Source organism: Sarcophilus harrisii, chromosome 5, assembly GCF_902635505.1.
Source record: "Sarcophilus harrisii chromosome 5, mSarHar1.11, whole genome shotgun sequence".
Taxonomy (NCBI): Eukaryota; Metazoa; Chordata; class Mammalia; order Dasyuromorphia; family Dasyuridae; genus Sarcophilus; species Sarcophilus harrisii.
In genome coordinates, this window is record NC_045430.1 from 104,123,836 (window position 1) to 104,138,583 (window position 14,748).

General features: G+C 36.5%; 1 protein-coding gene across 1 annotated transcript in view; it reads left to right on the plus strand.

The window, feature by feature from the left end:
* Positions 1-14,693, plus strand: part of FAM234B (family with sequence similarity 234 member B) — a 32,550-nt gene extending 17,857 nt beyond the window's left edge. Inside the window, exons 6-13 of the mRNA XM_031938225.1 lie at positions 2,044-2,191; positions 2,508-2,649; positions 3,568-3,711; positions 3,874-3,955; positions 8,511-8,666; positions 9,036-9,153; positions 10,644-10,861; positions 11,880-14,693. Coding sequence (XP_031794085.1) covers positions 2,044-2,191; positions 2,508-2,649; positions 3,568-3,711; positions 3,874-3,955; positions 8,511-8,666; positions 9,036-9,153; positions 10,644-10,861; positions 11,880-11,885 — 1,014 coding nt within the window. The 3' untranslated portion in view covers positions 11,886-14,693. The remainder of the gene's footprint in view (positions 1-2,043; positions 2,192-2,507; positions 2,650-3,567; positions 3,712-3,873; positions 3,956-8,510; positions 8,667-9,035; positions 9,154-10,643; positions 10,862-11,879) is intronic.
* Positions 14,694-14,748: the final 55 nt, after the last annotated feature.

The window sequence follows — 14,748 nt, forward strand, 5'->3', positions numbered from 1 at the left end:
GCTTTTTGCACCATCTCTCACTCTCAAGGTATGGGTGCTCCCTTCGTTTTGAGACCTTTCCTGATGCCCTCAGTCATTAGTGCATCATTCCTGAAACTGCTTTGTGTTTATACATACCTTGGACATCCCTTGAGGTATAAAAGTTTGAAAGTTTCTCGTGGGCAGACAACATTTTGCTTTTGTCTTTATATCCCTGACATTAATAAATACTAAGTGAATGAAATCGAGAAGAAAATAAAACCAGTCTTAACCTTGTGGAAGATTTGGGAGGAGGATGAGGCACTAATAAAAGATAGACAGGGAAGACTCACAGAGGTTAGAAGGAGAACCATGAAATTCAAGTATATTTAGCAAAAACATGAATCCCTATATCTTTTACTTTTCCATTGAAATTCTGCCCTCTGTGATAAATCTAATCCTTCTTCAATATGACAACCCTTCAGATATTCGAAGACAATGACAATACCCCTCCAGGTCTTCTCTTTCAATTCAACTGAATTGAATAATTTTTCACGAAGCCTTCTTATCTTTACTCTAAGTAGTTTCTAGTCCCTTCACAATGTTGATTGCTCTCTCTGGACATTTTTTAGTTTGTCAATATCCCTCATAAAATGTAGTGCCTAAATGTGTTCTGACTCATGCAGAGTTAAATGGGACTCTTAGGGACTGCCTTGATGGTGAGAATTTATAAAGTACTTCTATTGATGCAGTCAGATACCACTCACATTGAGTGCACAGTTAATTAAAATTCCTTTTTAAAAATATGAACTGTCATTATGTCTCCTCTATCCTTTATCTGTCCATTTGTTTTTTTTTAACCTTATATTCTAGACTAAATTTGTGTGGTAATTTTCATTTTGTTTGTTTTGTCCTTTCCTTTTAGCCTTTTGAGACATTTTTGAATCTTTATTCTGACATTCAATGCTTAACCTGCTTCTTCTACTTTTGTGTTATGTATGGCTTTAATAAGCAAGTTTCCTGTGTCTTCATGAAGGAGTGATTGAATAAAAGAAAAATCATTTATTGAGCACTTTCTATGTGCCAAGTACTGTGCTAAATAGGTAATAAATTGTTGAAAAAGTCAGGACAACTCCCCTTAATTCTGGGGACTTCCTACTGCTGATTCTGTCAGATCTACTTATATGATGACTTGTCTGTACATAGTTGTTGGCATGTTGTCCCCCATTAAACACAGAGTTCATCAAGAGCAGGGATTCTTTTACTTTTCTTTGTATCTCTAACACTTATCACAGTGCCCAGTACATAGTAGGGGCTTAATAAATGCTTGCTAATTTGACTGGATATGACTTGACTAGGCTGTTCCTTATGCCTGGAATGTACTCTTTTCTCAATTCTTAGAATAGTTAGTTTCCTGTAGTTAGCTTACATAACACTAGACTGACTACCTGGCTTACACCACACTATTAAGAGAGGATCCCCTTCTGCTAGCCAGGTTGCCACCTATTCATTAATTAACGTTCTTTGGATAAAGTTGTTTGAGCAGCTTTTATTCTACCTAATTGTCCTATGATCTGGGCCAAATTTTTTGTTCTTGTCTGCAAGGGATATGTTATAGGAATTTTGTTAGATGCCATGTTAAAATCAAATATGACATCCCATTGATAATAATCCTATCAAAACAAGGCAGACTACTATAGTGGGGTTGGCTGGTTGTCAGGCCAGATTTCCTGATGTCATTATGTATTGGTGAGGAAGACCTCCTGGCCTTCTCCTGATTTGTATTCATGCCCCAACCTGCTGCTTGCTAACCTTGTACCTTTGTACATTTTAGCTCCATTAAAGTGAGGGATTCTTCTCACCTTCATACCAGAAGTTGATAAGCAATATAATTTTGGCTGCATGTATTCTGATTCTGGGTTCTTAGTCTTTTAGTTAATGAGGCTGTGACTGAGAAGGTTGTATCTGAGGGGGAGGGTAGGTGATCTCTGACATCCATCCCAGTATGATATTTGATAGGAAGTGGCAGGTCCACCATTAACTTTTTCTTATGCTGCTGCCAACTTTTTCTTCTCACCTCTGCAGGGAGATCTCTGTTTCCTGCTAGTTTCAGGCAAGACAGGGATTCCTATGGGCCGACCTGTGAAGTACAACATCGTGAGAGAGGGCAATCTGATTGGTCCTCAGGTTCACATCACCACACATGGAGCAATCTATATCCTGTTTGGCTTTGGTAAGAAGGGTGTCTAAGAGTGTTATTGAGCTTGTCTTGTGGGACTTGAAAGCTAGGAAGAATTTGGCACTATCCCCTACGGTATCTCCTGGTGGCAGAGGTCTAGGATTCTCCTCTGTCCTTCTGCTTGTGTTGACCTTGTTCTTCCCTCTCATGTTTCCTAAGAGGCAAATCATCATCCTTGAGTTGCTTTAGTCACTTCCTCATTTTTTCCTGAATCAGACTCATCTGGTCAGACTGTGTTAGAACTTCTTGTTCAACTTGGACCCTGTGATTAGCTTGTTAGTTCAGTGTTGGTTTCTTCTCGTAATGCTAGGCAACATTCAGGCCATCGCCCTGAAGGATATTTTTATCCAGGCTGAAAACCGGGATAGCTCACCGCCTTCGTTGCAGATTGAGGAACCAGAGTGGGAAAAAAGAAGATCCGTCAATCTATCTGAGCTTATTGATGTTTATAGGTAGGGCTGTCATCATTCTAACTTTGGTTATGGTAAAGCCCCAGGGAAATCAGCAAATGCCCATATGCTGCAAGAACCTGCAGTGTTGTCTAGGGCCAAAGGATTACAGAAGAAACTGTATTAATTATAACATGCCTCCACTTAAATTTTTTGCTCTGTATTAGTTTGTAAGTAGTGCTGTATTTATGTAGGAAATCATGTCACGGTTATCTTTCTGGCATATATACTTCACTTTTGCAGGGAGAAGTGACAGTACATTTATAATTAGCATTTATTCATTGGGTATGTGAGATCCAGTAATTTTTTAAGCTTTTTTGACTTGTAACAAAGCTGTGGTAAAGTGCTTGCTACATAGTCTATTTATATACTTTCCTAATTTTTTTCTATTTAATATAAATTATGATAATATAAAAGGAATCCTATTTTCCTTTCTTGTTTATTATCTTATTAGGGAAATATCTCATATTAGTAGACTTTCACTGTAATTTGTGCTTTATTTTCTGGGATTTTGAAGGGTTTTCCCAACATTTTGTTGCTAATTTCTTTTGTATTTCTGGGAGGGTATATAGGTAGTAAATATGATTTAGTAAATAATTTAGCCAAGTTCAGCCTGTAAATCATTGGCAGATTTTAATGCAGGATTAATGGTTTCTTCTATCTTTCTATAATTTTGTCTTGATTATTTTTCCTACACTCTTAGAATATTTAGTTAAAACATGTATCCAAGAAATAATCTTTTGTGTGCTTCTCTTGGTAGCACAGTTAGGAGTGTCCTAAAGATCAAGAAAATCAGACTGGGCATAGATTGGCATCATCCCCCTTGTGGAGTGAAAGTGAAAAAATAAGAGGATATATGTACACAAAAAGCCTACCAGAGGGGCCACAGAACATAAACTGCTTATGTTTTACTTTCCTTAGTGATGGAGTTGAATTCCTTCAGATGGTAAAAGCACCAGACAGCAATTGTAGCAACCTCCTTATCACAACCACTCAGGGTCTTGTTCTACTTCGGGGTCAAGACCTTGAACGTCATTGGGTGCTGAATCTCCAAGGTCTATGCAGGTTTGTAATATACCTACTATAGTATCTTTTATTTCTTAAAATTGCAGTTTCCTTTTACATAATTCAGTTTTGGCTGGAGAAGTTTGATGCCTGAGACCTATGTATAAAAAAAGGGATGGAAGTTCTTGTCTCCCTGATGGTTTCTTTTGTTTACACTTTTAGCCAACCTACTCTTGGATATTTTACAAATGACCAGACCTTGGATTTCCTACTGGAGGCACAGTATGGAAATGGGATGAAAAAGGTAAAATACAAGAAATCATTTTGTCAGTCAGCAATACTTTAGAAATGCTTAATACATGTCTAGCATTGTTCATATCTTAGTTTGCATGGGAAAAGAATAAGACATGTTCTCTATCCCTCTGGAAGTATATAATTTAGTTGTAAAACAAATACACAAAATCATTTGAGAACAACTAACTGGGAAAGTTTCAATGAGATATAACATTTGAACTGAGCTTTGAAGCTCAATTTGGCAGTTTATTTCAACGGACATTTATTAAACACCTAATATCAAGGCACTAAAACACCATACTAGGTGCTGGAGATTCAAATAAAAATGAAACAACCTCTTTTCCTCAAGGAGCTTGTAGTCTTCTGGGGAAATATTACAGGCATGCCAAAAATAATGTAGTCCAAGTATATTTTGTACTATGTAATGTAGTACAAGAAAATTGAGGAATGAAAAAGCATCTGAATTGAACTTCAAAGAAGGAGAAGAATTTTGAGAGGGAGATGAGGGGACAGATGAAGAGTGCATTCCAAACACAGGCAATCAAATAGTGCATAAAAATTTATTATATTGGGCATGCTATGTGCAGTGTCCTGGGGACAAAAATGAAGCAATCCTTGTCCTAAAAAGGAATTTCCATTGTAGCTTTAGGAGATGTCCTTTATCTACATAAAGAAAAACAAAATAAATAAAATATAACTTAGCGAAGGGAGTTCACTAGAGCTGTGGGGATTAGGAAAGGCTTCAAGTAGAGGGGAGAACTTGAGCTTTGCCTTGAATGAAACTGAGGATTTTAAGAGGTTGAGATTAGAATAGGGTACATTCTAGACAGGATGGGCCACAAGGGCAGAAGACTAGAGGTTGCATAGCATGTATAAAGAGAGAAGGCAGGTTTGACTAGATGATAGAATGCATGAAGAGAAACATGTTATAATGGAAATATGTTATAATGTTATAATAGTAGATTGTTAAACTCCTGTCCTTCTTCTCTCTCATCCCCTCCCCACTACAGCAAGCAACCCTATATATGCTAAACATGTGCAACCTTTCTACACATACCTTCACATTCATCATGCTGCACAAGAAAAATCAGATCAAATAGAAAAAAAGAAAGAAAGAAAAAAGCAAACAACAACAAAAAAGGTGAAAATACCATGTTGTAATCCACACTCAGTTCCCACAGTCCTCCCGCTGGATGCAGATGGCTCTCTTCACCACAAGACTACTGAAATTGGCCTGATTCCCCTGATTGTTGAAGAGAGCCATGTCCATCAGAATTGATCATTATATAATCTTATGGTTGCCATGTACAATGAAATCCTGGCTCTGCTCATTTCACTTAGCATCATGCAAGTCTCTCCAGACCTCTCTGAAATCATCCTGCTAATTGTTTCCTAAAGAACAATAATATTCTATAACATTCACATACCATATCTTATTCAGCCATTCCTCAACTCAGTTTCCACTCATTTTCCCAAAAAGTGCTGCCACAAACATTTTTGCACCTGTGGGGTCCTTTCCCCTTTTTTATGACCTCTTTGTTGTGATATGGTTGCAGTAAAAACACCGCTGGATCAAAGAGTATGCATAGTCTGATAGCCCTTTGAGTATAGTTGCTTTTGGAACTTGTTAAGGAGAGGCAAGATATGAACAGGATTGGGTTTTAGGAAAAATCATTGCAGTAGTTATGGGGAGGATGAATTAGAGTGAGGGAAATGAAATAGGGAACAGAAGCTGTTACTAGTATCTGGATAAGCAGTGATGAGGTCTAGAATTAGGCCAGGGGCTCTGGGAATGGAAAGAGAAGAGATCTGTGAAAGTATAAGTGACAAGATTTGGCAACTGATAGGACATGTGAGATGAGGAAGAGCAGGGAGATAAGGATGGGAATCTGGATGAATGGAAAGATAATGGTGCCTCAGTCATTAACACAGGTGAAGAATTAGGCATATTGTCAGACATGCCTTTTGTGTGGATTTCTTTTTTCTTAAATATTCTTATTAATTATAATGTATTTCTGGGAGTAAGGATAGAGTTATAGAAGAGTGTTGTGGTAATGATAGAGATGCCCCAAAAAAGGAAGAAAAGAAGAAAAAGCATCAATGAAACATTTTAAAAATACTCAACAGAAAGAGGTTTGGAAGGGGACAGAGACTAACAGGATAGCATTACTGCTACCATGTTAAATTTAATATAGACTTGTTTGTAACACATATTCATAATTTCTTTTTAAATGTATTTTTATTAAGATTTTTATTTTCAAAACATATGCATAGATAGTTTTCAATATTTACCCTTGAAACACCTTGTGTTCCAATTTTTTTTCACCCTTCTCCTCCACTCCCTTCCTTAGACAGCAAGTATATGTTAAACAAAGCAATATATGTTTACCATGTGAAATTCTTCTATACATATTTCCACAATTATGCTGTACAAAAAAAATCAGATCAAAAAGGAAAACAATTAGAAAGAAAACAAAATGCAAGCAAACTACAACCAAAAAAAGGTGAAAATACTATGTTGTGATCCATACAGTGTTCATGTCCTCTCTCTAGGTGCAGATGGCTCTCTATATCACATGACCATTGGAACTGGCCTGCAGATTCATAATTTGATGCAAAATATTTTTCTTCTTTATATGTGGAGATGTTTGTATTTAATTTTGTAAAGTTCAGAATTCCAAAAAAAGGGTAGTTTTTTGGGGGAAAGATTCTGAGTTCCACTGGCCAGACATCAGAAAAAAAAAAAAAAAAAAGCTGTGTTATTCTCAGGTAACCAGGAAGGGATATCTGTAGTTTGAACTTTTAGTTCCTTGAGATGATCAAGTTGAGAGAATGATTTCAATATCTTTTAAGGAAAAAAAAATTTCAAACTAACTAGCCTAATATACATATGTAGAGGTCAGAGGTTTAGGATATTGCTCCCACCACAACAATTATTGACTGGTGGTGGAAAGTAGGAGGAAGTGTGGGAGAAGGAAGAGTCAAGGTGATTGAAAGGCTAGTGGTATCTTCAATAGAAATAGAGAAATTTAGGAAATGGCAAGTTTTAGGCAGGGAAAAAATGAATTCTTATTTAGGCTTGTTGAATTTGAGACTCTTATGAGATACTTGGTCAGCATTTGGTAAAGTAGGAGAGGAGTTTAGGAGTTTCCCTCCTTTACCGAAGGAGAGAAGATGCTTGAATGCCTACGGACACTGGTGAGATCTACAAGAAACTGCAGATGTTCAGAAAGAAGAGCTAGGAAAAAGGACGGCGGAACACTTAGAATAAGGAGGGCAGGAAATGCATGACGTGACAACACTGTTGTGTTAAGAATAACTTTTGAGCAGCTAGGTTCTTTTGACTCTCATAGATACTAGAATTAACTACAGAGTTCATGGGAAGGAAAATGTTCTCTGCATCCAGAGAAAGAACTGATAAGTAGAAGCACATGTATAATGGTTTTACATATGTATGTGTACCGAAGTGCAGGCCCTCATCATCTGCACTATTGACCATTTTTCTGAATGAGAACCATGACATCAGGAAGGTGATGCCATGACACGCAAGTGAATTGGATTTAAGTGTGATCAGTGACACTTCCCCCATCCAGAGTCATTTGGGTTCAGTGGCCAGATATAGATCAGGACAACTAGAGATAGCTATGTACTGTCACAGCAGTCTGCTTCTAGTCTCTCCCCTCTCCAATCCTTTCCCATTTAGCCACCAAAGTGATTTTCCTAAAGTATAGGTCTGATTATGTTGCTCTCTTATTCGTGGACTCCAGTGGCTTTCTATTTTTCTATTGCCTCCAGAAGCAAATCCAAAATGCTCTGTTTGACATTCAATGCATTTCATAATTTATCACCACCCCCTGCCTTTTTCAGTTTTCTTTCACATTACTCCCCAACATGTACTCTTCAAACCAGTCACACTGGCCTCCTGCATGTTCCCCAAACAAGGCAGTCTATTTCTCAGCTCTGAGCATTCTCTGACTATCTCCTATACCAGGATGCTCTCCCTCCTTTGCTCTGATCACTGATGTCTCTGGTTTCTTTAAAGTTCTTAATGAAAACCTACCTTCAAGAGACCTTTGTCAGCTCTTCTTAATTTGCAGTTTTTTCTCTTAATTATTAATTATTTATCCAGCATATAGCTTGCTTCAGACATATTTGTTTGCATGTTGTCTCCCCTATTAGGCTGTAAGCTTCCTAAGGGCAAGAATTGTCCTTTGTCTCTTTTTATTCCCAGCTCTTAGCACAGTACCTGGAACATAGGCAGCAATTCATATTTATGTTTGGCACCCCTAAACTACACAGTTTAGCAGCCCTGCCATGCTAAATAGGAGTTTCTTTTGCATTTTCTGTGGATTACAGAAAGACATTTCTCTTCCTGGTATCTTACTAGGGTTACAGAGACAGGCTTCAAAAAGCTCTTGCTTTACTAATATTCCTTTTCGTTCATTCCAGCTAAATAGCGACACTTGTTACTATATTGTATATTTTTCAATGTCAATATTCCTTTTTCTAATTCCTCATATTTTTCTAAGTACATAACATACTTACTCCATGATTTCTCTTTTCAGGTGATTGTAGTTGATGGTAACTCAGGTGTAATCATTTGGAATAACAGTCTCCCATGTCACATGAAAGAATCAGCAGCTACTTCAGTGATGACATCAGACCAAAAATCTGTTTTTCTCTTTTGGGCTGAAGGCTTATCAGCATCACCATCTGATTCAGTGAGTAAGCCTGTGAAAGAGGGCATTTTATGTCCAAAGGCAGCTTGCTACTCTTTAAGAAATTACTATTGACTTAAGAAATTGTTGAGTTTTTTTCATGAGAAAACACTTTTCAGCTGTAAAAAACAGTAGTGGAAATAAAGTGGTCAGTCAGAATACTTTTGTATAATGAGGAACTAGAGCATTTTGCTTCTGGACATGTTGGAGTTTGTGTCAGAATCTAAGATCTTTCTCATAGGAAGAAATCAAGCTTTAGACTTTAACTATGAAAAGAATTATATCTTAGACAGATTTCTTCTCTGCTTTCTGTAGTAGGTCAGCATTAAACGAGGGAGTTAATACTTCTATTTTTCTTTCTTTTCTTCTTAGGATCTCAACTCAGAACCTGAACTACCTGGACTCCACCATCTTTATCTTCTACATCCAACCTTCCCCACACTCCTCCTGGATCTGGCTAATGACACAGGCACTGTAAATGCTTCAGCAAGTGAGTTTTCTGATGGGAGAGTCAGCATACACGGGGAGAATATTGTCTTGTTACATAAAAAAAATCTATTCCATCGAACCATCATTTTTAGAATATATCCCTTTGAGTTTTTTTTCCTATTAACAACATTGAATGACACACTCTTGCTTGATTCCTGTTGTGAGCAGCAGCATAAATATAAAAAATACTTACAATGTTGACTTCTTTAGCATTAGCTAAATTCTTAAATTCTCATTTAAAAATATTCATATTCAGAGAAGTCAGTTCAAATAAGTTGAGAGTTCTTCAGAGTAAGTATCATGAGATAAGTGATGCTTAGAGAATTTTTAAAAGAGAAAGGAATTTATAGAGGGAAAAGATATTTTAATAGGATGTTGGGTAATTGTTCTAGTCTTTGCCATCTCAGGATGAATGGGAATTTAATTCACTAAAGTCATGGAAAGTTAGCCACTGTTGCCTGTTGAATTGCAATTACATTCTCTTTTCTTCATCAGCCTATTCTTTCATGTTATTAGTCCTGAGTAATCTTCATACCTGAGTTGTAACCAGACTGGCTAAGTTTCCTTCCCTATCTTTCTCTATACCTTCCTGCCCTCTGGAAGCCAGACTTTCCATTTCCATTTTCCAACTGTTTCCTCTGAGGTTGAAGCCAGTGCTAGTATTTGTGACTCTATTGGAATGTTTTAGCTTTTGTTTTCACTCTTCAGATCTTCTAACATAGGCAAATATTTCATTCCATTAAACAGGAGACAATATACTGTTCATAGAGGAAATGCCTATTGGTTGTTTTATGTTCTTTCAATATTTTTAAGTGCCCTATGTTGGTAAAAATTTTTTTTATATAGTATGACTGAACTAATTTTTAACATCACCATCAAGCACATTAAAAGAACTCAAAAATAGTAAATAATAATGATAATTAAAAGTCATGACTGTATTATGATGCTTATTTAAAGGTGAGTCAAACTAAGTAATAACTGGATAAGTGTTAGGTTGCCAACCCAGTATTACAATTCTCAACCTTTCTAATCCAGTGGTTGGTTCATTTCTCTGCTGATTTCTTCTTCTAATTGTTGGCACAAATAATAATAAAACAATAATAGCATATGTTTTCATATCATCTTAAGATTTACAACAAATTTAATACACATTGTCTCATTTGATTTTAAAAACAATCCTATAAGGTTGTTAGTGAAGGTTTTATTATTTCCATTTTACCTATGAAGAAATTGTCTCAGAAAGGTAGAAACTTTTCCACAATGATGCAATTAATAAGTGATCAATTCAGGATTTAAACAAGATCTTACTCTCTATCCAGTGATCTTTTCTTACTAAACCATAGTTACCTCACCAATTCCCACCTCTTATAAGGCCTCTGGAAAACTTGTATTCTGCTTTTCACACTTCCAATTGGTACATAAGAGACTCTCCTTCTAAAAGAAGGAACATGTTTCCTTACGTTACTTGTTATTTTCTTTGTTTTTTCACAGTTGGAATTAATGATGTCTGGAAAGATGCCTTCTATGTTATCAGGAAAACAGGGCCTGGGTCTGAAAACCATCCAAGACCTCTAGTTGTCAGCAAGGTGAACTTAAGGTGGGCCTTGATGGAAAGCCAGGTTGTTCTGCTAAAGGAGACCACTCCCAAAATTGGCCGGGGAGAACTAAGAAGATTCCTTTCTAGGATCAAGTTTGTCAGTTCACAGAAGGTAAGTGGATCCCTTGTGAAAACGAACAAACAAACAAACAAAAAAACAAAGTTTGGCAAGTATTGGAATTAAGTGTAGTTAGATCATCAGAACCATAAAATCATAGAATAGAGGACTTTGGAAAGCACATGGGTAGTTATCTAGCCCAACCTATACTTGAATAGAAACCTTCCTTCTACAAAATCCCCAAGTATCAGAGGATATCCAGTGATGAGGAATTCATTACTTCCTAAAGGAATCCATTTTACGTTAGGACAGCTTTTTTATAAAAAAGGAAAAGAATGTTAGAAGAGACCTTTATTGAGATCCTGGCAAGAATGCTGGACTTGGAGTCAGGAAAACAATAGGTTCATATCCTTCCTCTGATGCTTACCAACTGTGTGACTACAGTATATCACTTTAGGTCTCTGGAACTCTATTTTCTTATATATTCAGTGATGAATTATAATACTTTCCTTATAGAATTGTTGTGAGGATGAAATGAGATTTGCCAATAATATCCAGCACTTTGCAAACTTTACTGTGCTATGGAAATTCTTGATATTATTATCTTTGAATACTTAGATGCTCAGAGTGAAGTTCTTTGTGGTCAGCCCTGTTTCCTAGAAGATTCTGCACCCCCTGGAAAAACTCAGTAGCAGATTACTGGGTAAAAAAGAAAAATAGAAGTACAACCATAGACTTAAGAATATGGAAAATAGAAGTTTTGTATTTAGAGATCTAGTAAAAAGATAGAGTGTTGGACTTAGACTCAGACCTTCATGCACTAGCTGTGTGATTTTGAACAAATCATTTATCTCTCTGAGCCTTAGTTTTTTTTTAACTGTAAAATGGGAATAATAATACTATCTACCTTATAACTGTGTTGTTGAGGACAAAATGACATAATGCATGCACAATGCTTTGCAAATCTTAAAGCTGCATAGAAATGTGAGCTATTATTATTACTTTAATAAATCCAAAAATTTTCATCTCAAAGCAAAATTAAAATAAAACATATATTCTTGTTTTTCTCTAGGTTTAATCTGAAGTTACCTCCACTTTCAAAATGGACTAATTGAGGACCCTTTCTTTAACTTAGAATCTTCTCAGTCAAATCTGTAAAGTCAGGTATATGGAGAAAGCAAAAGGAAGCTTCTTTCCCCACATTGTCTTGCCACTTTTGTCTAATTAACACAGAGCATTTTGGAGAGCAGGCTGTTACACTTTTATAATGGTTTCACCTGAATAGCAATGATATGTTTAGCTTTCCTTCTTGACTTTCATATCAGAACCATCCACAAGCTTTCTGTGGGTCGTTTAAAAATGTAAACCTTATGGGGTGGGGGAGGGGAAAGGAAAAGAATAAGGAGAGGGAGAGGGAAAAAGAGGAAGAGAGAGGGAGAGACAGAGACAGAGACACAGAGTCATGGAGGGGGGAAGAGATACACACACACACACACACACACACACACACACAGAAAGGAGATGGGTGAGGGAGAGAATGAATGAGAATGAATATGTAATTTATAAGGAAATGTTGAGAAGTGTCAGAGAAGTAGTTATATCCAGGAAATATTTTTTGCTTTGTGTTACTTTTTGGGTTTTGAAATGTGGAGTGTTTATTAGATGTAGTTCTAATTTCCTTGCACATGTGAAACATGTGAAACATATCTGGGCCATTTGGTCATCTCTGCTCCTTCAAATTTCCTACCACTTATCTTAGGGTCACCATTTTTCTGACCTTTCACTTCCTCCTCACCCATGTCAATCTTGAACTATCTCATTTGTCAATCATTGGCACCAATTTAAAACAATATGAGAATATTGCCTATTCTTATCCATTCCATCCGTTCTTTCTAAACTTCCCATCCAGATATCCAGAGGCTATGGAAAGAGCTACATTACTATCACAAGCAGAATAAGAGAAATAAGTTCAAGTGAATTATCTTCGATAAAGCCCCTTAATATATTGGTTTTCAGTATGTCAGAGATGATCCACTGTTTCTGTTGTGATGTCATGAATAAGTGGAAACTTCTTACTGGTCATAAAAATGCTAAAAGTTGGGAAGAGTTGAGTTTCATATTCTTTTCCTTATATTACACTGACTTTTCCTAATGAGTGGTACACTTCCCTCATTGAATCTGCTTTCTTCCTACAATTTCTTCTTGCTTTTTCTATATATGAACAATATTTTTGCATTGTTGTACAAAATCCTTATGGAAGGAAAAGCTATTCTTGAACCCCTCTCTTAAAACCTTGAGCCTTGATATGTAGTTCCATTTAGAGCCATGGAACAGCTTGTATATATTTTGTGATGTTCTTGTGTAAATACTGTAATTTTGTAAATAGCAAGTTCATTGGTGTAGTCTCCAGTTTTTTGTTCCCTTCCTTTTTTCTTAATAGGTGTAGATTCTAATAAGTTATCTTACAATAGGGTTATTTATTGCGCTAAACCTTTCAGTGGATACTTTGACCCATACCCACAATGGATGTGACATATCATAGGAAATCCTAGTCAAGGAGCAGGTAGAAGGACCATTTCCTCCCTTGAGCTGTTTTATAATGTGTCTTCACTGACATTTTCAGTAGTTCTCCCTTATGTTTATCTTCTGATAACTTCAGGTATTTCACTGATAACGTTGTTAAATTTGAAAGAGCACGTGTTCCATTTTCCCAGTGAAAGTCATATGACATAATAGAAAAAGGTCAGTCACTTTCGACATGTACCATGTACTGCTTGAATGCAGCCAGTCTGGGTATACTGCTTCTCCAAGTACTTGACCCATACCTGTGATGAAAGTCAGTTGCAGACTAGCTTGTGTCTGAATCCCAATTTGGCACAGAGAAAGGAAGAAAGAGTATCCAGTTTGATCTAAAAATATCCTAGTAGGATAAGATGTTCCAGGTCATCTGGAGTTTGTATCTACTTTGAAGGATGTAGTAGTATTAGGTCCTATTTTGAATGAGGATCTTTCTCTGCTTTACATAGATCCAGTTGTTGGAAAGGGTTCCAAAATCTAATTTGAGCCATGCTCTGTAATGGTCCCTGTGGCCTGGCTGTTCCCGGTCATATACTGCTGAGATCTAAGGATTTCATATTTCTCCAGTATAGCCAGGCTTTCAGATTGACTATCTATATTTAGGCATAAATATGTGAGACATTTGTTCAGAGTATATGTGCAATTGAGATCATTTTTAGCAGAGAGCTATGCTTCTTTTTTGGTTAAATTACAAAAATATAAAAGCTGGAAAGAAAGTTTTATGTGAATTCCTGATAATGTGCTTGCCTGCCACCTTAAGTATTCAATTTTGGTTATACTTGATATGACACCTTCCCCCTCCCTCCCTCCCCTCCCCCCCCCCGTCTCTTCCCTAAACCACTTACTAGATAATGAATTGTGATGGAAGGTTGATATTGATATCTGGACATTTTGGGTGTTAACCTATGTTCAAATGTATCTAAACCTCCCTCTTCTCTCAGGGAACCATTAACTGGATGAATGAGCATGAGTCTTTATTGTAAGCATTCCTTTTTTTTTTTCTCTATTCTTCACATTTGAGTACCTAGAATAGTCCAGACAACAACTGTGAGAAATAGGAATAATATTATCTGCATCTTGCTGCAAAGAAGCTGACCCCTCTGTACTGTGTCCTGAATTTGCTTCCCCTCCTCAACTAATCTATGAGGTATCCTTCTTTAATTTTGTTATTCTGTGGTATTGTTACATCAATTCCCATAAATGTGAAATGTTGCCTGCATCTTCTATGTAAAAGAAACATCAAACTATGTATTGTAAGAAAAGTATTTGGAATACAAGATAAAATAAATAAACCCCATGTATAGGATTATTTGTGTGTACAACCTTTCATTTTTCTTAGCTATGAATGATGGTTTTATTCAGTT